At 46.2% G+C, this 23,312-nt stretch overlaps 1 protein-coding gene across 1 annotated transcript in view; it reads left to right on the plus strand.

Annotated features, from left to right (window-relative positions):
* The window catches only part of ABCD1 (ATP binding cassette subfamily D member 1), a 161,642-nt gene that overhangs the window by 36,684 nt on the left and 101,646 nt on the right, over window positions 1-23,312 (plus strand). Inside the window, exons 3-5 of the mRNA XM_029609328.1 lie at window positions 8,256-8,398; window positions 8,627-8,795; window positions 22,199-22,293. Of these exons, the coding sequence (XP_029465188.1) occupies window positions 8,256-8,398; window positions 8,627-8,795; window positions 22,199-22,293 (407 nt within the window). The remainder of the gene's footprint in view (window positions 1-8,255; window positions 8,399-8,626; window positions 8,796-22,198; window positions 22,294-23,312) is intronic.

A 23,312-nucleotide genomic window follows, 5' to 3' on the forward strand; every position in this document is an offset into this window, starting at 1 on the left:
AAAACTAAGTCATCATTATTGAATTCTTTCTTCCAATGAAACTCCGAAGGCTTAAAGGTTTTCCAATCACATAATATGAATAGCTCCCTGACACTTTTGCTGTGAAGGCTGCATAGGGAGGGACAAAAACTGAGGTTCATACACTAAAAGGAAGATAAACATTGTAAGGACCTAAATAGATGGGTACAAAAAGATACACATCATGACGATTACATACCTCAGAGAGAGAGTCTCTTCTATATTGGGAACGCACACTAGATAGGATACTGATTAATTTTAAAGACGCCATCCTCCACACTGGCTATTCTACTTGCCACCTGGGCTTTAATTTGCTATCTATTGGTGTCAAGTCTTGGTGTCTTTAAAATTAATCAGTATCCCATCTAGTTTGCGCTTCCAATGTAGAAGAGACTCTCTCTATGAGGTATGTAATCGTCATGATGTGTATCTTTCTGTACCCATCTATCGGGCCGATTGGACGTGCGTTTTCACTTACCCCTTATTCAGTAAGGGGCGGAAAATGCGCGTCCAACCCGCTGAACCTAATAGCGCCCTCAACATGGAAACTTGCAATTTTGCCGGCATCTGGTTTCCGAGCCCGTGGCTGTTAGCGGGCTCGAGAGCAGACGCCGGCAAAATTGAGCATCTGCTGTCAAACCCGCTGACAGCCGCCGCTCCGGGCCAAAAGGAGGCGCTAGTGTCCCTAGCGCCTCCTTTTGCCCGTTTCTACCGCCGGACCTAATTTAAATACTGAATCACACGCACAGGTGAGTGGCCTGTGCGCACGCCGTGAGTGGGTGTTCGCCCGCTCTCCCGTGGACTTTACTGAATCGGCCCGTATATTAGGTCCTTAAAATATTATATTATGTTTATTTTCCTTTTAGTATATGAACTCCAGTTTTCAGCCCGACTGATGCAGCTTTCACGGCAAAATAGTGTCCTTGTCGGGGGACTATTCATATTATGTGATTGGAATAGCTTTAAGCCTTGGGAGTTTCATTGGAATAAAGAATTCAACAATAATGAAATTGTAAGGACTGTCATTTCTTCTGCACTTTTTGCTCCTGTTGATTTTTCATTTGTGTGGAAATGTTCTCCGTTTATCTTTTGGTTTGTCTCCATATCTCGGAAGTTGTTTGAATTTGTACTTCCGCCAACGATTCCACATTCAGCTACTCGGAAGATGCATTCTGGGCTGTGCTGACTGAGGCTCCATTATTCACTGGCACAAGTTTAGGAGCAACGAGTGCTTTTTGGTCTGATGTCATTATCTTGCAAAAACTTGCCATATGTGCAGAATTACATGCTTCGAACTTGAATGAATATTGCTGTGTGAGAAGAATACAGCGGAGCTTGTGAATTCAAAAGGAACCTCGCCTACACAGGACAATAAGGACTTATAGAAACATAGAAATGACGGCAGAAGAAGACCAGTCTGCCCAGCAAGTTTCACACTTTTTTTTTTCTCTCATACTTATCTGTTTCTCTTGGCTCTTAATAACCTTTGGTTCTATTTCCCTTCCACCCTCACCATTAATGTAGAGAGCAGTGTTGGAACTGCATCTAAGTGAAATATCTAGCTTAATTAGTTAGGGGTAGTAACCGCCACAATAAGCAAGCTACACCCATGCTTATTTGTTTACCCAGATTATGTAATTCAATCCTTGTTGGTTGTTGTCTGTATATAGATCCACTTTTCTTCATTCCCCCTGCTGTTGAAGCAGAGAGTTATGCTGGATATGCGTGAAGTATCGGTCTTTCTCCCCTGCCGTTGAAGCAGAGAGCTATGCTGAATATGCATTGAAAGTGAAGTATCAGGCTTATTTGGTTTGGGGTAGTAACCGCCGTAACAAGCAAGCTACTCCCGCTTTTTTGTGAATGCAAATCCTTTTTTCCACATTTCCTCTTGCCGTTGAAGCTTAGAGCAATGCTGGAGTCGCATTAACTGTGTGTATGTTTATTGAATAAGGGTATTATCTCCAGGTAGTAGCTGTCATTCCCGCGAGCCACCCACTCTTCATTCACGTTCTCTAGACTTTATGGATCCACAGTGTTTATCCCATGTCTCTTTGAAGTCCTTCACAGTTCTGGTCTTCACAACTTTCTCCGGAAGGGCATCCACCACTCTCTCCGTGAAGAAATACTTCCTGACATTCGTTCTGAGTCTTCCTCCCTGGAGCTTCATATCGTGACACCTGGTTCTGTTGATTTTTTTTTTAACATAATTTTTATTGCAGGTAACAGGTGAAAAACAGCTTCCAGCGTTCAGTCATATTCGCTTCACACAAGTATCTCACAATGAGCAAGTATGTAAAGTAGCACATTGCAATTACAACATACCAGAGCACACAGTTGAAACATCTAGAAGGCTTGTGAACCTTATTTGAATTATTTTCAAATTTGAGACCTCCCCCCCCACTCCCCAACAACCACCCTCCCTCTCCTTCCCTGGTACTCAGTATGTTACAAGCAGTCAGGAGTCAAACAAAGAAGAATATAACAGTAACTTGAATTGTAAAGGATATGAATAAGAAACAAACTGTCTAAACCCTAGGCCCGGTAGCTCTAGTAGAGTCCCATGAAAACGGGTACGTTCAGAAGATCGTCCTGATGTGGAGATCCCCCACGGTATCCCAACATTCGCCCAATCCAAGATAAGGGCTATGTCCATATACAGTAGGGACCGGGCATCATCTCTATGCACGTATCCCCGAAGGAGACAGACAATTCAGTGCCAGGCAGAGGTCCAGACTATCAGTCGGGTCTTAGAGCGAGTAGGATGGCAAGTGTCACTGAAAATGGTATGAGTCCCTGGAGGACCCTTTTAGACTAGGTAACAGTTGCGTTTGAAGATCCGGTGAAAGAATTGAGATATACTCTCCCCATACTTGGAAAAACTTAGCTTGTTGTTTGGAGGACAAAGAAACAGCCGACATATATTCCATCTGTAACAGGTGATGTAGCTTCTTGGTCCAGAGTGATAAGAGAGCTGGATGAGGCTCAGTCCATAGCGCCAAAATAGAAGCCTTTGCCATTAAGGCCATCTTATCCACAAGTAAGGACTGAGGCAGGGTACACCAGTCCATAGAGTTCGGGGAAGCACCCAAAAGCCAGATGTCCGGGGTAAGCGGTATCTGTCGAGTCCACATACTTGATAAGGTAGTTCTAACCGTCGTCCAAAGGGATTGAATAGCAGGACACGCCCAGAAACTATGCAAGAAATCTGGCCTGGGATGCAAGCAACGCAGGCAGTCTGAGGAAGAAACCAAGCGCATATAAAAAGCTTGCTGTTGTGTGTAGTAAGCAAAGTGTAGTAGCTTATATTGTTGATCTCTAATCGAGACATTCTCCACAGTCCCGAGGAGTTTCACAAAACAGGATTGAAACTCATCCATCGTGAGTGAGGTATGAAGAACAGCATTCCATCTAGATGTCAGTCTTGTTGAATACTGAGTGGGCTTAAGATCCAGTAGCGCTTTATAGTATTCCGCACATCGTGTCCGTTTTCCAGTGATACCGAGTAGCAGGTTGCGTAAAGGAAGTCCACATGGAAGAGATGGGTTAGCTTGTAGTAACCCTTGTATAAAGTGCCTCACTTGTAAGAATCCATAGTGATCTGTATTGGCTAGAGAGTACTGCGTCCTTAAGTCTTGAAAACTCAAGAGATGAGCTGTTGCGGAACTGGAGCTAAAGAATTGAGTAATAACGGACAAACCTGATTTTTTTTTCTAACGGAAAAGGTTTGTCGTTGTCTTTGGATCATTAAAACCTTTCAAGTATCTGAAAGTCTGTATCATATCACCTCGGCTCCTCTCCTCCAGGGTGTACATATTTAGATTCTTCAATCTCTCCTCATAAGTCATTTGATTAAGACCCTCCACCTTTTTGGTCGCCCTTCTCTGGACCACCTCCATCTTGTCTCTGTCTCTTTGGAGATACGGTCTCCAGAACTGAACACAGTACTCCAGGTGAGGCCTCACCAAGGACCTGTACAAGGGGATAATCACTTCCCTTTTCTTACTCGATATTCCTCTCTCTATGCAGCCCAGCATTCTTCTGGCTTTGGCTATCGCCTTGTCACATTGTTTCCCTGACTTCAGATCATTAGACATTATCACCCCAAGATCTCTCTCATGCTCACTCGGAGGAACCAGATTTTAAATAAATCTTTCTTTGATCTGATGCTTTTTATTTTCGTGACCACCAAATAGCTGGCATCTTCCTTATGTGAGGAGCTGTCTATTCAAATTAAGGCTGTAAAATTCAACACCACAGTCAAATTGTTTGATAACCAACTGGTTGATTTCAAGCAGAACTTAGAAAAATTTAGAGGGGATTTGAAAGCTGCAAAATTTAAGAAATTTCAACGGGACGAATTGGATTATCAGAGAGGCTTTGTATATGCATGGATGTTGGCCTCATGCCCTGCTTGGAAGAAGGTGGCTTTTGCACTATCGTACTCTGACTCTTCGGGAAACGAAATATGCGGGGCTTCAAATGTGTTGACACACCCAGATGATTGTGTCCCACAATTTTCTTTACAACAGCAGTCCTCTTCCATGCCTTTTTTTGGAGTCACGTCAAGTTTGCAAACCTATGAGGAATTCACGTTTGCGGGGCCGTTCTCGACCACTGCATCCACAGCGCTCAACAAGGTTGCTGCAACAGCAATCCAGCAACGATCCTTGGCTTTAACCTCAGACTCGACTTGTTTGGTTTTCAATTTATCCTCAAAGTATCTTTCTAGGATAGAGATGAATGTTTTAGAGAAGGGACTATCCTTTGTTCCCTCTATCACATATGACCCTTTCGATGTGCAAATCCATCTATTTCGTTTCTTTCGCTCATTGAGAATTAGATTTTTTTTTTTTTTCAGATAGAATCATCCTGTATAGATGGCCTATTGTATATAGAAAATCCAAAGTGGAACCCTTCTGGCCCCATTGATGTGTACTGTTGGCCTGTGGCAAAACTTATACGACATGAAGTAGATCTAATGGAATCCTGACCAGATCACTATTTCCATAACATAGCGAAAGATGAAAGATTAGCCCTCAAAATGTTAGCGACTGATCCAAATATTGTAATAAAACCGGCTGACAAGGGGGGTCTGATTGTTATCCTTAATCGACAAGATTACGTTAATGAGGTTAAACGTTAACAACAGGATCCTGACTTCTATTGTTTGCTGCCTGCTGATCCCATTATTATGTTGCAAAACACTATTAAGGATTTAATACAGGGTGGCTTAGATAATATAACCAATCATGAAGCCTAATTTCTCCAAGTTGAGAGTCTGATCACTCTAACATTCTATATTTTACCAAATATTCACAAAACATTAGTGAGCCCTCCGGGTCGATCCATTGTATCAGGGATAGGTTCCCTTTTAGAGCCTTTATCCAAACTTGATTTATTCCTACAACCATTTGTTCCGTTGAGTCGGTCGTATGTCCGAGAATCCAGACATTTAATTACTATACTTCAGAACCAACCAGTTCCGGATGAGCCTTTTTTTCTTAGTTATATTTGACATTGTTTCGTTATAGTCTAATATCCCTTGAAGGAGATTTATCCGAGATACAAGGGGTCTTGGATCAGCGACCAAGTGATTCTTGGGTTCCCACTAGTTTTCTGATGTCTTTAACTCGCCTGGGACTGACACAGAATATTTTTTTGGTTTGACAACACAGTTTTCCCAATAGATTAAAGGGACAGCTATGGGAGCCACCATGTCCCCAAGCCTTACCTGTTTCGTTGTTAACGATTTTGAAGAGAATTAATCTATCCCTCTCAGTTTTTTAAATATATTCCAGTTTGGCTGTATAGATGAAATTCTATTAATTTGGACAGGCATGGATGTTAAATTTTTTCTTTTCTTGATTGGTTGAATCATTGTGATAACCTACAATTTAACTTTTTTCTATATCGTTCTGAAACAGCTTTTCTGAACATACGGATAACACATAATCAAGATGGCTCATTACTTCAGTTTTCCATAAAACCATCAACCTTAATACATTGTTGTTTTTTAAAAGTCATCACCCTTACTCATTATAAACTATTATCCTGGTCAGTCAGTTCTTCCGGCTGCGGTGGCTGTGTACTTCAAAGCAAGAATATTTAGTCCAAGCTAAGCAGCTGATGCTGCAGTTCACTGAGTGGAATTACCCTTACCGGATGTTAAAGCAAGCCTTTAAAAGGGCACGTTACATTAATCGGGACTTACTTTTTCATCCACAATGGCACGAGTCATCTAATCACTTTAACTTTACTTTGCCATACTCTGCATGTGTGAAGGAAATCACTTCAATCATTAAACGCTATTGGCATATGTTATCTTTGCATGAGGTTTTTCATTGCTCCCTAAGATTTTCTTTCCGTCAAGGTAGAAATTTACGGGATTTGCTTGTACATTCCGAACTTTGTGCACCAATTGTGACTGACTCCTCGCCTTGGGGTCATTACCCCTGCAGACACCTCTCGGTATGTCTACGTTCACTATGATTGTCGTCTTTCCATCATCCAACTACTAATGTAGAATATTCTTTTCACTTTACCACTACATGCGTATTGGCAGGTATAATCTGTTATCATTTGTCCTTTAAATTATACCTTGGTAAAGCCATATGATCTATTAGGACACACATTATTGACCATTGCTCCAGTATCCGTGCACAATGGGAAGAAGTGCCTCTGACACATTGGTTGTCTGCTCCACATTCTGTTGCTGATCTAATATTCTTTGTCATTGATGCGTTAACTACCTCTTTAAGAGATGGAGCTTTTTCTATGAAGCTTGAAGAGAACAGAAGTGGAGTTTTACCTTACAATCTTTATTCCCTAAGGGTTTAAACCGCAATATTAAATGGATACATTTCATATAGCTTGGGATGTATTTTTCTAAAGAGGTTATCTGATGCAGACAACATATTATTTAATATGAAGTACCTAGTTTGTGTATTACTCATTGTAGAGATACTTTTATCCTCCCTGCCTGATGTTCATATGGTGTGAATTAACATATATTGTGAGCTGTACATGTGATATTACAGTTGTCTCGCTAAAGCTTCCATTCCTTACTATCTAATGCACTGTTGCTCCATATCATGTGACCTGGTCCTTAGTGTTGTCATCCTCCACACCAATTAGCTATTCAACTTGCCATCTGGGCTTCATTGATTGGTTATCTTTTGGTGCCAAGTCTTGGCATCTTTAAAATTAGTCAGTATCCCATCTAGTTGTGCTCCCAATGTAGAAGAGATTATCTCTATGAGGTTTATCTTTTTCTGTACCCATCTATATTGGATCCTTACTCTATTATGTTTATCTTCCTTTTAGTGTGTGAACTCCAATTTTTGTCCTTCCTGATGCAGCCTTCACAGTGAAACACTGTCCATGTCGGGCGACTATTCATATTATGTGATTAGAATACCTTTCAGCCTTGGCAATTCCATAAGAATAAAAAAATTCAATAATAATGAACTTGTAAGGACTGTCATTTCTTCCACACTTCTTGCTCCTGTTGATTATTCATTTAAGTGTGGAACTGTTCTCCGTTTTTCCTTTGGACAACTAAAAAAGGGTCAGCTGTTTTAAAGAAAAAACAAAACAGAATTTATCAAGATATAACACAATGTATCTCTCATTGCTGTGCAACCATGAGGGTGGAAATACGCACACAATAAAGGCGCATCGGATATGCACAGTGGCAATGGCACATCACAATTCAGCATTAGTCCAATATATCTGTGAAGCTGCCATGGTGAGTTCTACATATTTTTACAAAGCATTACTGTCTGGATAAGACTCATGTAATGACAGTTCATTTGGACAAGCAGTACTTAAAGTTTTTTTAAATAATCAAAACAAACTTCCCGCAATACATAAAACAGGTTGCCAGGAAACCATTGAAAGTCAAAACTAGTTGAAAGCAATAGCCATTTTGTATGGCTGATTGTTGTGCTTGTCCATAGAGGCAGTGGCTTACTTGTAACAGGTGTTCTCTATGGACAGCAAAACAAACAGCCACAAAATCCCTCCTTTCTGGGAAGTTATTGCCAAGCTTGAAAAAGACTGAGCAGACATAGCCTAATCATGCTCAGAGAGCAAAGTTGTACTCTCTGGGCTTTGAGAGAAAAACAACTCAACTTTGGACCATTGGATGATGTCACCCATCTTGTGTGGCTTTTTATTTTGCTGTCCATAGAGAACACCTGTTACAACTTAGCTTTATTCATTCTCCTGCGCTGCAGATTCAAAGGACATAAAGAAAGGTGTCCTAGAAATGAAGGAGGAGGAGCTGGTGAGCGAACGGACGGAGGCCTTCACCACAGCCCGCAACCTGCTGACTGCTGGGGCTGATGCCATTGAGAGGGTCATGTCCTCCTACAAAGAGGTGAGAGACAAGCAAAAGTTCTGGCCTCCATCTGCTGAATTACAAAAATTAAAACAGATCAGGTGAGACTGTGTTGGGATTTGTATTCCTATGGCTTTTACATACTGTTTGTTATACTCCCTCTCACATTCATAGTTTTGTTCCCTGGCAGTGCCCCATGGTACAGGTGAGATGATGAGGTTATCCAGTGTTTTCCCTACAGTTAATGTGTGGTACGGTATTTCCCAGGTGACAGAGCTAGCCGGATACACAGCACGGGTGCATGAGATGTTTGAGGTCTTCGAGGACGTGCAGAGTGGCAGCTACAAGCGCCCTGGGGACCAAGAAGAGGCTCAGCTGGAAGAAGGAGCAGTCATCAAGCATGGAATCCGCATTGAGGGGCCCCTGGAAATCAAAGGTGAGTGGGCAGAGCCAGACTGCACCCATACAACCTGACTTGAGATTACAATTTCCGACAAACAGAAAAAAAACAAAATCTCTTGTTGGTAGGTAAAAGATTTATCTCTCAGCATTTGTCCATATAAAACAGAAACAGTTGCTCCCATGGAGCATCTCCCAAACACTGAGCATGCATTCTTAATGAGAGATCTCTAGAGAATGCTGATCCTTTCCCTGATGCTCTGTTGGTATTTCAGCGTTTTTTCTGCTGTGATTTATAGAGAAAAGGAAGATGCAGCATCTTGTTTTCTGCACAGTCTTGCTGCCTCATAGTAACTACACAGCACTCCCACCTCCCTCCTCCCCCCACAACAGCATGTCAGGTTAATTCTTATTTTCACGTAGATAAGCAGCTGAATTAGCCATGCTGTCTGGGTACATCTTCCGTGCCACTAGGTGGCGGAGCTCTCTAAGTATAGCAAAGTCTTTCAGCTGGGTGCTCCCTCTTATATCCTCTCTGATTCACCTCAGGCTCCTCAGTCAGCTTTTTTTCTGCATGGCAGTTGGCACGCGGCGCTCTGCTCTCTTGTGAGAGAAACTTTCTGAAGTAAAAAAAACAAACAAACAAACCAAAGAAACCAGTGGAAAAAAAACAGCAGCACTTCAATTCAGTACCTGTGAGAAGAATGCCATGACTGGTTTCAAATTTTGCTCTTGTGGCAAAATTGTCAGCCACTGATGGCCACACATCCTGTTACTTGTGTCTGGGTCCTTCCCACAACCAAGTAAACTGTGAGGACTGCGGACGTATGTCCCCACAAGCTCAGCGTCAGCGGGCAGCCAGGATACAGGATCTTCAAGCCAGGACTTCGGGTTCCTATGCCCCACCTGAGGCCTCGGTAAGGTCTTCACCGGGCCCAAAGAGAAGGAGGAGGTCTCCCTCATCGAGGAGAGCCTCCTCAGTAGACCCTGCGGGGTTAGAACACCCACCATTGCTTGCCCGCGAAAAAACGGGGCATGGTGCTGGAGATGCGTCAGTGGGATCACCGACGCACGCGGCGCATCGACTCAATGGTCAGGCACACTGACGCGACTCAGAAAATAAAAAGCGTCGAAGTACCAGGAGAGGTACGGCACATTGACGCACTGAGGACTGTTCGCACCAGAAGATGTCTGACACATCGGCACAAGGAGGCCTCGGCATTAAAAACATCGACGCACAGACATCGAGGCATCGGTACCACCTTTAAAAGGTGCATCGCCGACTCATACCGGCGCATTGCCGACGCAATTCACACAGAAACAACACAAATACCATTCGGGTCCTAAGAGACCAAGGGAAATGTCTCCTCTGCAAATTGTGGACCCTGAACCAGAATTTTCACCTCCTTATATTTCGCCTACATTTCCTTCTTCACATAGAACCTTCTCATCTGAATTCATGGTTTCTATTGGTACATCGAGCCCTGGTCAACCTCAACCGGATCCAGGTCATGGTTCAGGGGTTGTAATCCCATCTACTTTTCCGCCAAGTACGGAGCCAATACCATCTCAGTAGACTTCAGGTCTAGCTAGTCAAGCTATGACCCAGATTACTAATATTCTATCTCAGTTGAATCTCAACTGATTCTTACGATCAGTTGAAAAATTGAATATTCCACCTCAACCGGCTAGCTTACCAATGATTCCAGTGGTTCCTACTGTACCGGATCCAGTATACAAGGTCCATCCAGTACCACATTCATCCCCAATTGAATACGATACTGATGCCTCTGCAGATGATTCCATGGGTTACCCATCCGACCCTGCAGAGATACCTCCAGAAGCTTTATCTTACACTCAATTCATCGAGAAGGTTGGCCAGTTCTTAAAAGTTGAAACCAGGAAACTACCTGACCCTCGCCAGGAAAGGATGGGCATATTAAACATTTTTTATGCCCCCACAGAGCTCAGCATTCCATTCTCACACAGCTGATAGAAAAATCCTGGGATACTCCACTGTCCACAACGCCATCATCCAGGAAGATAGATATGAAATATAAAATGAAGGATTCTCCTTTTCATGCTTCCACTCAACTTCCGCATAACTCGATTGTCATTGAGTCATTGATGCAGAAGGCACGAAAACCTCGTATTCATGCAAATACACCACCACATAAGGACCATAAACTGTTGGATGAATTTGCAAGGAAATCCTTTTAATTTATCAGTGTTAAACACACGTATTCAGAATCACCAATTTTATATTACACAGTACCTGTTTGACAATTTACAGGCACTTAAGTCGGATCTACAGAAAAAATTTCCAGATATACTTTTACCTCCTCTATACCACAGCATGGAGGAAGGATTAAGGCACTTGCTCAGGTCAATTTACGAAGGATATGATATCTCATCCAGGGGTTCAGCAAACGCTCTGGCTGCACATCGTCTTGCATGGCTTCGTTCCAGCGCCATATGAGACGATGTCATGACAAATTAGCAAATTTGCCATGTCATCCAGACAACCTTTTCGGAGAAAAATTCACTGAAACTGTATCAAAGATTGAGCAGAAGACGGCTGTCCTCTCCTTGATTTCACCACACCATCCACTTCGCGATGACAATATCTTACCTCGGGTTCATAAGAAGACCCCCACACCTTTAGGCCATTTAAACAATTTTCATGCAACAAGCCCTACCAATCTGCGAGGCAACAACCGTACCAACCTCAAGTGCCTCGCCAAAGGACAAGGACCCCTAGACAACAGGCGGACCCTCAACCCGCCAAACCTCAGACAGGTTTTTAAGAATTCCGTTGCCACAGTCTCATCACCCCCCAGTAGGGAGCAGATTGTCAAATTTTCTTCCCGCCTGGAATCATATCACATCAGATCAATTGGGTATTATCGATCATAGCCCACGGTTACAATCTTCATTTCTCATCCCTCCCAACCCTTCCACATTGGGTTCCACAAAAATAACTAACATCTCACTAAGATCATCTGCTGAAAGAAATTCAGAATCTTCTACAAAACAACTGCATTCAGAGATTATCTTCCCAGCAATTCAGTCTGGGATTCTAATCCCAATATTTCCTAATTCCCAAGAAAGCAGGAGGACTGCGAACAATACTGGATCTCCGTTCCCTGAACTAACATCTTTACTGGGAGAAATTCAAAATGACTTCTCTCAAATCCATCCTTTCCTTTCTTCAACCATATAGGGAAAAATAACCCATGCTATAGTTACACAATGTTAGGTTCCATATTAGGTGCTACAACCCAAGAAAGAGATCTAGGCGTCATAGTGGATAACACATTGAAATCGTCGGTTCAGTGTGCTGCGGCAGTCAAAAAAGCAAACAGAATGTTGGGAATTATTAGAAAGGGAATGGTGAATAAAACGGAAAATGTCATAATGCCTCTGTATTGCTCCATGGTGAGACCGCACCTTGAATACTGTGTACAATTCTGGTCGCTGCATCTCAAAAAATATATTATTGCGATGGAAAAGGTACAGAGAAGGGTGACCAAAATGATAATGGGAATGGAACAGCTCCCCTATGAGGAAAGACTAAAGAGGTTAGGACTTTTCAGCTTGGAAAAGAGATGGCTGAGGGGGGGATATGATAGAGGTGTTTAAAATCATGAGAGGTCTAGAATGGGTAGATGTGAATCGGTTATTTACTCTTTCTGATAATGACTAGGGGGTACTCCATGAAGTTAGCATGTGGCACATTTAAAACTAATGGGAGAGAGTTTTTTTTACTCAATGCACAATTAAACTCTGGAATTTGTTGCCAGAGGATGTGGTTAGTGCAGTTAGTATAGCTGTGCTTAAAAAAGGATTGGATAAGTTCTTGGAGGAGAAGTCCATTACCTGCTATTAATTAAGTTGACTTAGAAAATAGCCACTGCTATTACTAGCAACGGTAACATGGAATAGACTTAATTTTTGGGTACTTGCCAGGTTCTTATGGCCTGGTTTGGCCACTGTTGGAAACAGGATGCTGGGCTTGATGGACCCTTGGTCTGACCCAGTATGGCATGTTCTTATGTTCTCATAGGATGCCTATGCGCACATTCTAATGTACCCCAGTTCCTGGTGCTACCTGTTTCCAGGCGGACAATCAACATTACCAATACAAGGTTCTCCCATTTGGCCTCTCCTCTGCCCCCAGAGTATTCGCCAAGTGTGTGGCGTGGCGCACCTTCTTCGTCAAGGGGTGCAAATTGTTGAGAGAACTTACCTGATAATCTCCTTTTCCTTAGTGTATGCAGATGGACTCAAAACAAATGGGTATAGTGTGCTCGTGCTAGCAGTTGGAGACGGATCTGACGTCAGCACGGGTACATATACCCCTATAGGAAGTGTAGCAAATCGGTAATCTTCCTTGCAAAAGCTTTATGGATATATGTGTGACTGACCGATCGATTAAATGAACAGGATTACCCTGACCAATTGATGGTAGCTGGAGACCGCCAGTGTACTCAGCCGGAAGGCGTCGACACCCGGCAGGGTGGATGCCCTATATAAGAAAACATGGCTTACCGTGAGTTGGCGAATCCCCATGTATACCGGCAGCCGGGCGGGATGCTGAGTCCATCTGCATACACTAAGGAAAAGGAGATTATCAGGTAAGTAATCTCAACATTTCCTAGCGTGTAGCAGATGGACTCAAAACAAATGGGATGTACAAAAGCTACTCCCGGACTGGGCTGGAGGCTGCCCGAGGACCATGTTGGATTGCCCTCGCAAATGCTGTGTCCTTCCTGGCCTGGACATCCAGACGGTAGAATCTGGAGAAGGTATGGAGGGAGGACCACGTCGCCACTTTACATATCTCTGCAGGCGACAGCATCTTAGTTTCTGCCCAAGAGGCCGATTGTGCTCTGGTAGAATGAGCCTTGACCTGTAGAGGCGGTGGTTTTCCCGCCTCTATGTAGGCTGCCTTGATAACTTCTTTAATCCAGCGGGCGATGGTCGGCCGTGAGGCCGCTTCCCCTTGCTTCTTCCCGCTGTGCAGGACGAACAGGTGGTCCGTCTTTCGTACTGCTTCTGACATTTCCAGGTATCTGGACAGCAGTCTGCCGATGTCGAGATGGCGTAGCATTCGACCTTCTTCCGACTTCTTCAAACCTTCCGTGGTAGGCAAGGATATGGTTTGGTTGAGGTGAAATTGTGAGACTACTTTGGGTAAAAAGGAAGGAACCGTGCGAAGATGGATAGTCTCTGGAGTGATTCTGAGAAAGGGATCACGGCAGGACAGTGCTTGTAGCTCTGAGATGCGGCGTGCTGAACATACGGCCAGCATGAACATCATCTTCAAGGTTAACAAACGGAGAGACAGGCCTCGAAGGGGCCTGAAGGCGGATCCCGCTAGAAATTCCAATACTAGGTTGAGGTTCCACAAGGGCACTGGCCACTTCAGTGGTGGGCGAATGTGTTTGACTCCTTTCAGGAAATGTGAAACGTCTGGGTGTTTGGCAATGGAGTTGCCGTCGCTCCTGGGACCGTAGCAAGACAGTGCTGCTACCTGAACCTTGATGGAGCTGAGGGACAGACCCTTCTGAAGTCCATCTTGTAGGAAGTCCAAAATGAGAGGGATCTTAGCGGCATGTGAATTGGTGCTGTGAGAGTCGCACCAGGCTTCAAAAACTCTCCAGATCCTTATGTTAGTGATGTGGAGAACTTGTGTGCTCGGAGGAGTGTATCTATTACCGGCTCAGAGTATCCTCTTTTCTTCAGTCTAGCCCTCTCAATGGCCAGACCGTAAGAGAGAATTGAGCTGGATCGTCGTGGAGGATGGGACCTTGCCGCAGCAGGTCCCAGTGCGGAGGCAGGCGTAGAGGAGTCCCTGCCAGTAGTCTTCTCAAGTCTGCGTACCAGGGTCTTCTTGGCCAGTCCGGGGCCACTAGAAGAACTAGGCCTCTGCGTTGCTGAATCCTGTGTACAATGGCGCCCAGCAGGGGCCACGAAGGAAAGGCGTATAGCAGGATCCCCTGAGGCCACGTTGTACCAGGGCATCGATCCCCTGGGCTTGAGGATCCCGCCTGTGGCTGAAATATCTGGAACTTGAGCGTTGGACCTGTCCGCTAATAGGTCCATGGCTGGCGTCCCCCATTGATCCACAATTATCTGAAAAGCTGTGGGTGACAGCTGCCACTCCCCCGGGTTTAGGCTTTCTCTGCTGAGGAAGTCTGCCGTCATGTTGTCCTTCCCGGCAATGTGGATGGCAGAGATGTCCTGAAGATTTGCTTCTGCCCAAATCATCAGGGGAGTGATTTCTAGGGACACTTGTTGGCTTCTGGTTCCGCCCTGTCGATTGATGTATGCCACCGTGGTGGCGTTGTCTGACATCACTCTGACCGCTCTGTCGCGAAGTCTGTGGGCAAATCGCAGGCACGCTAGCCTGACTGCCCACGCCTCTAGTCGGTTGATGTTCCACCTTGACTCTTCTCTGGTCCACCGCCCTTGGGCGGTGAGTTCTTCGGAGTGTGCTCCCCATCTGTTCAGGCTGGCATCTGTGGTGAGCAGAATCCAGGTTGGGGAGGACATTCTTGACCCCCGGCTCATGTGGCCGGGCTGTAACCACCACCGTAGCTGATTCCGCACTCTGGTCGGCAGAGGTAGGTGTATGGTGTAGTTCTGTGATCGTGGGCTCCATCGAGATAGAAGGGCGCGTTGCAATGGTCTCATATGCGCCCACGCCCATGGCACCACCTCCAGAGTGGATGCCATGAGGCCGAGGACTTGTAGGTAATCCCGAGCTGTGGGCCGGCTGGCGCTCAGCAGGACCTGCAGATGATTCCGGAGTTTTGACTTTCTCTTGGAGGTCAGGCTGACCTTGTCTTCTTGGGTGTCGAATTGGACCCCTAGGTATTCCAGCGACTGGGACGGCTGTAGGGAACTCTTCTTTGTTGACTATCCATCCTAGGCTTTCCAGAAGAGCTATAACTCTGTTGGTTGCCCGGTGACTCTCCTCCGGTGACTTTGCCCTGATCAGCCAATCGTCCAGGTAGGGATGGACGAGAATTCCTTCCTTCCTGAGTGCCGCCGCCACTACTACTATGACCTTGGTGAAGATCCGCGGCGCGGTGGCTAACCCGAAGGGTAAAGCTCGGAACTGGAAGTGCTGATTCAGGACTTTGAAGCGTAAATAGCGCTGGTGATCCCGATGGATTAGGATATGCAAGTAGGCTTCCGACAGATCTGGGGAGGTGAGAAACTCCCCTGGCTGTACTGAATTCTTGACAGACCGCAGAGTTTCCATGCGAAAGCTGGGGACCCGTAGGTGTCGGTTGACTGATGAGGTCCAGGACGGGCCTGAAAGTGCCCTCCTTCTTGGGTACTTGAAATAAATGGAATAATGCCCAGAATTTATCTCTCCCGCAGGTACTGGGATTATGGCTTTTAGGGCAAGGAGCCTCTGTAAGGTCACTTCTAGTGCTGCTTTCTTGAGTGGTGAACAAGGAGATTCCAGAAACTTGTCTGGCGGAAGCCGAAGAAAATCCAGGTAATATCCTTCTCTGATGATGGCGAGGACCCACCGGTCCGAAGTGATCTCGACCCACCTGCGGTAGAAGAGGGTTAGCCTGCCCCCTATGGCTGCTACCCCCGGATGGGTCGGCTGATTGTCACTGTGGGTTGCGGCCGGGGCCAGAACCCGAGCCGGTTCTCTTCTTGTTGTGCTTAGCCCAAAAGGGCTGGTTCCTGGCCTGAGAACGAGGTACTTGATAGCGAGTCCTGTAAGGGTTGAAGCGCTGAGAGTTTCTACCTCTGGATGGTCTAGAAAAAGAACGCTGGCTCCTCCTCGACCTGTCTTCTGGTAGACGGGGCAATGGAGAGGCACCCCATTTAGTAGCCCAGTTCTCGAGATCGCTGCCGAACAGTAGGGAACCCTTAAAGGACATTCTTGTGAGTCGTGTCTTGGAGGACGAGTCGGCCGCCCAATTACGTAGCCAAAGCTGTCTCCTGGCTGCCACTGAGGAGGACACTCCCTTGGCTGCCATATGGACGAGGTCGGAGGCTGCGTCAGTGAGAAAAGCGAGAGCTGATTCCATGTCTTCTCCCGGGGTGTTGTTTCTCGCTTGTGATAAACAGGAACGCGTCACCACGGTGCAGCAAGTCGCGATTCGTAGGGACATGGCTGCTACCTCAAAGGCTTGTTTCAGAATGGTGTCCATGCGTCGGTCATGCGTATCCTTGAGGGCCACTCCCCTCTCCACCGGAATGGTAGTGTGCTTCACAGTTGCGTTAACTATAGCGTCTACCCTGGGGCATGCCAGCAGCTCCTTGGACGCCGGATCCAGAGGGTACACGCCTGACAAGGCCCGACCCCCTTTGAATGAGGCCTCCGGTGCCTTCCATTCCAGATCGATTAGCTGCTGTGCAGCTTGTAGGAGGGGAAAATGGTGAGTCGTTTGGCGCAGGCCCTCTAGCAGGGGGTTAATTTTAGGGTCCCCTGGGGTGTCCTGGCCCGGAATGGCCAGCTCCGAGAGGCATTGTGAGACCAGGCCTGGAAGATCTTCTTTCCGAAAGAAGCGTCTCATGGTCCGATATGGTTCTATCTCCGAGGGACGTTCACCCTCCTCGGGGGGCTCCTCATTTTCCTCGGAGCAATCCGAATCCCCATAATCGGGGCTGTCGGGTGGCGAGTGGCCGCGCCTAGGTCTCGAGGGTCCAGGGGCCGGGTCAACCGGGACAGAAAGACCCATACGAGGAGCAGACTGCATCTGGACAAAGGCGTGAATCCCCTTAAATAATTCCACCCAGGAAAGCGAAGCCGGATCTGGCCATAGGGGCACCAGGTCTCTCGGGTACCCTGGCTGCTCACTGCGGCCTGCTAAGTCCGGTGTGTTCCCTGAGGAACCGCTGGGCTGGGACCGGTCCTGGCCTGGAACTCCCATGGCCTCCTCACATTGGGCACATAGGGAGTCTGCTTCCTCGCTCTGTGTGGCTCTGAGGTTGCATGCTGAGCAGAGGCTTAGAGCTTTCATGCCTGATTCTGGAGGTGCCGGCTCTGCGGACGCATGGGCTCTCTTATGCTCCATTCGCCTGAAATTCGGTGTCGCCCAACGATGTGCGTCTAATACGTGCGCTTAACAGCATGCGCCTATAACGGGCGTCTTATAAATGTGCGCCTATAAACGGGCGTCTTATAAATGTGCGTGTATCCTAGTAGCTTGCGCTTAGTCAACGTGCGCCTATCGCGTGTGCTAACAATGTGCGCCTATCGCGTGCGCTTAGTTGGTGAAGATGAGTAGGCAGGCAAAATGGCGACCTCCTTGGCGGGCTGCCTCGTAGGCAAGCCCAGTTAGTCCACACTTCCTCAGAGACCAAGTAAAGATGTACGCCTTACCTTGTCTTCGGCACTTCCCGGCTGCGACCCGGGCGGTCTCCGGCTGCGGGGGGAGAGGGTGAGTACCTTCACTGCCGCGCTTAAGGAAGTGCACCCGCTGCCTCTAGGCCGCGCCCGAACTCGTCTCGCTCGGGGGCCAAGTCCACGCCGGGACCGAGGCTGCCTTTAGGCTGGGCCCGAACTAGTCTCGCTCGGGGGCCAAGCCGTGCCCGAGCCCTTCTCACTCGAGGGCTGGGTCCCTGCCGCGAACCGGCCACCGGACCGAGGCTCTTACCTCCGAGGGACCACGGAAGTCAGCTCGGGAAACTCAACTGGGTGAGTGACCACCTGGTATCACCACAGGAGTGTGGGGCTCGTCTTCAGTAGGTTTCTTCTATGAATTTAGTAGTTAGAATTTGGAAACACGCTCAGCGAGCGTGAGGTAGCTCCAAACTGCTTTGGAGACGGAATTACTGATTTGCTACACTTCCTGTGGGGGTATATGTACCCGTGCTGACGTCAGATCTGTCTCCAACTGCTAGCACGAGCACAGTATACCCATTTGTTTTGAGTCCATCTGCTACACGCTAGGAAAATTTCCTTATCTGGACGATTGGCTTCTAGTAGCCTCCAATCAGACCCTGTTACGGACCAATCTCCTACGAACTATTTCTTGCCTAGACAGTCTAGGCCTTCTCATAAATTACAAAAAATCACATCTGCAGCCCACTCAAACTTTACAATTCATAGGAGCCGTCATCGATATGATACAGGACAAAGCTTTCCTTCCCCATCCGAGAGCAGTGGCTCTCTACTCTGGCTACAGATCTCCTTCAGACTTCGATAACATCTGCTCGCCACATTCTAACTCTCCTCAGCCACATGGCAGCTGCCATATATGTAATCCCTCATAGACGACTCCACATGCGTCACCTACAATGGGGGCTGAAAAACCAATGGAATCAATTTCTCCATCCATTATCCACCCTCATTACCATGACAACCAGTATGAAAACAGATCTTCAGTGCTGGATTCCTCTGTCAACACTGCAGACAGGGGCGCCATTGAGACCGTTACGACATCATCTAATACTCACCACAGATGCCTCACCCAAGGGTTGGGGAGCTCATCTAGACCAATTGACAACTCAAGGTTTATGGTCGACATTCGAGAGGACTCAACACGTCAACCTACTAGAACTGAAAGCGGTCAGAAACGCCCTTCAAACTTTTGAAGAATCTCTTCGAAGGAAGATAGTCATGATTCACACGGTCAACCAAGTCACGATGTTTTCCATAAACAAGGAAGGGAGGGTCCAGTTCTTGGAACCTCTGCAAGAAACAGTACAATTACTAAAATTTGCTCATCAAAGATCAATATCTCTTCAAGCAACTTATTTATTTATTTTTCATTTTTATATACCGATGTTCCTGTATAGAATACATCTGGCCGAAATTCAAAACTCCAGGGCAGACAAACTCAGCAGGATATTTCATCCTCACGAATGGCAGTTGGACAAAGAAATAGCTCAACGCCTATTCAAGAATTGGGGTCACCCATCAATCGACCTTTTTGCAACAGAAAACAACGCACAGCTGGAAAACTTCTGTTCAATATACCTGAGCTCGCAAAGGATCGCGTCTGATGCCTTTCTAGTGAGTTGGCCTCACAACCTACTATATGCGTTTCCACCAATACCTCTCATCTCCCGCACAATACAGAGATGCATCGAAGACGAAGCCGATTTGATCTTAATAGCACCAGCTTGGCCAAGACAACCATGGTTACAGCTACCTAGTTCATCTATCGATATGCAATCCCATTCGCCTGGGAAACAGCCCTCAGCTACTAACCCAGGACAATTACATCTCACAGCCTGGAGATTGAAACGGTCGCATACTAGCACCTAGATATTTCTCCTGCTCTTCAGGACATATTGGTATCCTCAAGAAAACCTTCAACTTGACTCAATTACAAAAGAAAGTGGTTCCACTATGCTTCTTGGTGTTCCACAACGGAAACAGACCCGTTCACTTGCCCACCTGAACAACTTCTTTCATACCTGCATTTACTCTATATTGAGGGCCTGGCGACTTCCTCACTCCGAGTTCATTTAAGTGCTATTGCAGCTTATCATACTTACATTAATGGAGAACCCATTTCGTGTCACACTCTAGTATCCAGATTCATGAAAGGAGTACTACGTCTACGACCTCCATTGCAAAAACCACCTAGTACCATGGGACATTAACATAGTCATCGAACAACTAATGCTTCCCCCCTTTGAGCCATTAGACACTTGTCATCTTCGATACCTCTCATGGAAAGTTCTCTTCATAGTTGCTTTAACATCAGCAAGAAGAATAAGTGAACTGCAAGCACTAGTCCACTATCCACCTTATTTGCAGTTCTACCATGACAAAGTGACTCTTCGCACTCACCCCAAATTCCTTCCAAAAGTTATTTCCAGTTTTCACATTAACCAGACCATAACCTTACCTATTTTTCATCCAAAGCCTCATGCTAATGACAATGATCGAAAAATCCACACTTTGGACTGTAAATGTGCCCTAGCTTACTACAAGCAGCGCACTACTTTGCCTAATAGACCTTCGCAACTTTTTCTGTCTTTCAACCCGAGCGCTCAAGGCCGTCCGGTGACTAAACGAACTCTTTCCACATGGATTTCGAACTGTATTCAATTTTGCTACCAGCAACATTCACATACTTTCTTCCACTCCAACAGCGTACCAAGTAGGGATGTGCAGAGCAAAAGTTTAAGTTCATATGTCCATATGTCCAAAGGGGGTCCCATTTGCGGTCAATATGGACATAAACAGAATTCAATGAGTTGAGTATATGTCCATATGTGCAAATAAAAATGTAAACCCCTCACCCTCCTTAATCCCCCCCCCCCAAGACTTACCACAACTCCCTGGTGGTCCAGCGGGGTCAGGACGCCATTTCTGACCAACTTTGCAAGGAGCACGTGACGTCGGCGTCACGTCGGAGTGACGCGGCGTCACGTGATTCCCCGCGGGTTCGCGCCGGAACGCTCGTTCGGCCCAAAAGGAACTTTTGGCCAGCTTGGGGGGGGCCTCCTGACACCCCCAAGCTGGCCAAAAGTTCCTCTTGGGCCGAACGAGGGTGCCGGAGGGAACTCGCGGGGAATCACGTGACGCCGCGTCACTGCGACGTGGCGCCGACGTCACGTGATTCCCCGCGGGGTCGCTTCCGGGATCCTCGTTCGGCCCAAAAGGAACTTTTGGCCAGCTTGGGGGGGCCTCCTGACACCCCCAAGCTGGCCAAAAGTTCCTTTTGGGCCGAACGAGGATCCCGGAAGCGACCCCGCGGGGAATCACGTGACGTCGGCGTGACGCGGCGTCACGTGATTCCCTGCGAGTTCCCTCCGGCACCCTCGTTCGGCCCAAAAAGAACTTTTGGCCAGCTTGGGGGGGCCTCCTGACCCCCCCAAGCTGGCCAAAAGTTCCTTTGTGTTGAGCAAGTTAACAAACAATCCTCATGAAAGCCCAATACTTCAGCTGGGGACTCCCAGACAGCATGGCTAATTCAGCTACTTATCTACGTGAAAAGAACAAGTTTGCTTACCATAAACGGTGTTTTCTGTAGATAGCAGATGAATTAGCCATGCTGACCCACCCGCCTCCAGCATCACCAGCACTTGCTTTATTACTGACTGAGGAGCCTGAGGTGAATCAGAGAGGGTATGAGGGAGCACCCGGCAGAAAGACTTTGCTATACTTAGAGAGCTCCGCCACCTAGTGGCACGGAGGACGTACCCAGACAGCATGGCTAATTCATCTGCTATCTACGGAAAACACCGTTTACGGTAAAGAAACTTGCTGTTCCTCAAGCAGGAGATGCCCCCTTCATCACAAGAACCAGGGCTGGTTTGTTTGTTACACAAACACATCATACATGGGCTTGTTTATCTGTGAATGGACAGTTCGTGTTCTGGTCTGCTGTGATTTATGTTATCTCTTTGCTGATAGAGCACCTTTGCCTGCACTCTAGTTTTTTATTTCCATCTCCTGCTTTGCACTGTCCTTATACATGGCACTTTGTGTCCCCTTCCCAGGTCGAGTGGTAGATGTGGAGAATGGCATCATCTGCGAGAACCTTCCCATCGTGACCCCAACGGGAGATGTGGTAGTGGCCAGCCTGAACATACGGGTGAGGGCCGCAACTCTCAGCCAGCACCTCAGAGTGAAAGGTGTATCCAAGTATGAAGCAATGCTTTAAAACCACAGACCTTGAAATGCTTTTTAACTCTACTATTTCCAGCTGATAACTACTGAGTTAGGGTTAAATTACATTTTCATTTTTGTGCTCATTTACTGGGGAGTAGAAACTGTGTAGAAAGCTAAGAATGGGTCTTTTTTTTTTTTTTTGTGAGGGGATTGGGAGGAGAGTCCAGGGTTGAAAATTGAAGCTAGGGCTAGGTTTTCTCTCATACTGTCATGACACAAGTTTAGGACAAAATCTCTTCCAAGTGCTCTGCTCAGATTTTTTTTCTTTCTCCAGGAACTGAGTAAACAGCAAGGAAGTGGGGGGGAAGGGAAGAAACAGCTAACAAACCAAGCTGGCATTATCAAAGGAAGGGGATACATGGGAGGGAGGAATCAAAAAATCCAAAGATGTTCAAGCATTTTTAACTTTGTCCATTATGCTATCATATGACACAAAAAATACATACATGGGCATTAAATCTCCATAATAGTGAAACATAGAAAGTAAATTAGTAAAGGGTTTTTTTTGTTTTGTGTTTTTTTAATTTAATATTGAACAGGTAAAACTTTTCACAATATCATATCCACAAGAAGAGCAGCATAGAATGCCAAAACAGTAACTCAAACCACCATTTATTTCCTGAAATAAAAAGTCGTCTTTTTGATATTACAAATGAAGAGCAATTCCTTTTACTCCTACCACCAACCCATTATCCCTCCCCTCCCCTGACTCAGCTGAACATCTTCCAAGTTTTCCTAAATGCAGTTAATCTGTCATAATGAAGAGCTGTCAGTCTTTCCATAGTATATGGAGAAATTTTTCTTACCTGCTAATTTCCTTTCAATTAGTCCTGCTATACTAGTCATAAAAACATAAGAAATGCCATACTGGGTCAGACCAAGGGTCCATCAAGCCCAGTATCCTATTTCCAGCAGAGGCCAAATCCAAGTCACAAGTACCTG

Source organism: Rhinatrema bivittatum, chromosome 1, assembly GCF_901001135.1.
Source record: "Rhinatrema bivittatum chromosome 1, aRhiBiv1.1, whole genome shotgun sequence".
NCBI lineage: Eukaryota > Metazoa > Chordata > Amphibia > Gymnophiona > Rhinatrematidae > Rhinatrema > Rhinatrema bivittatum.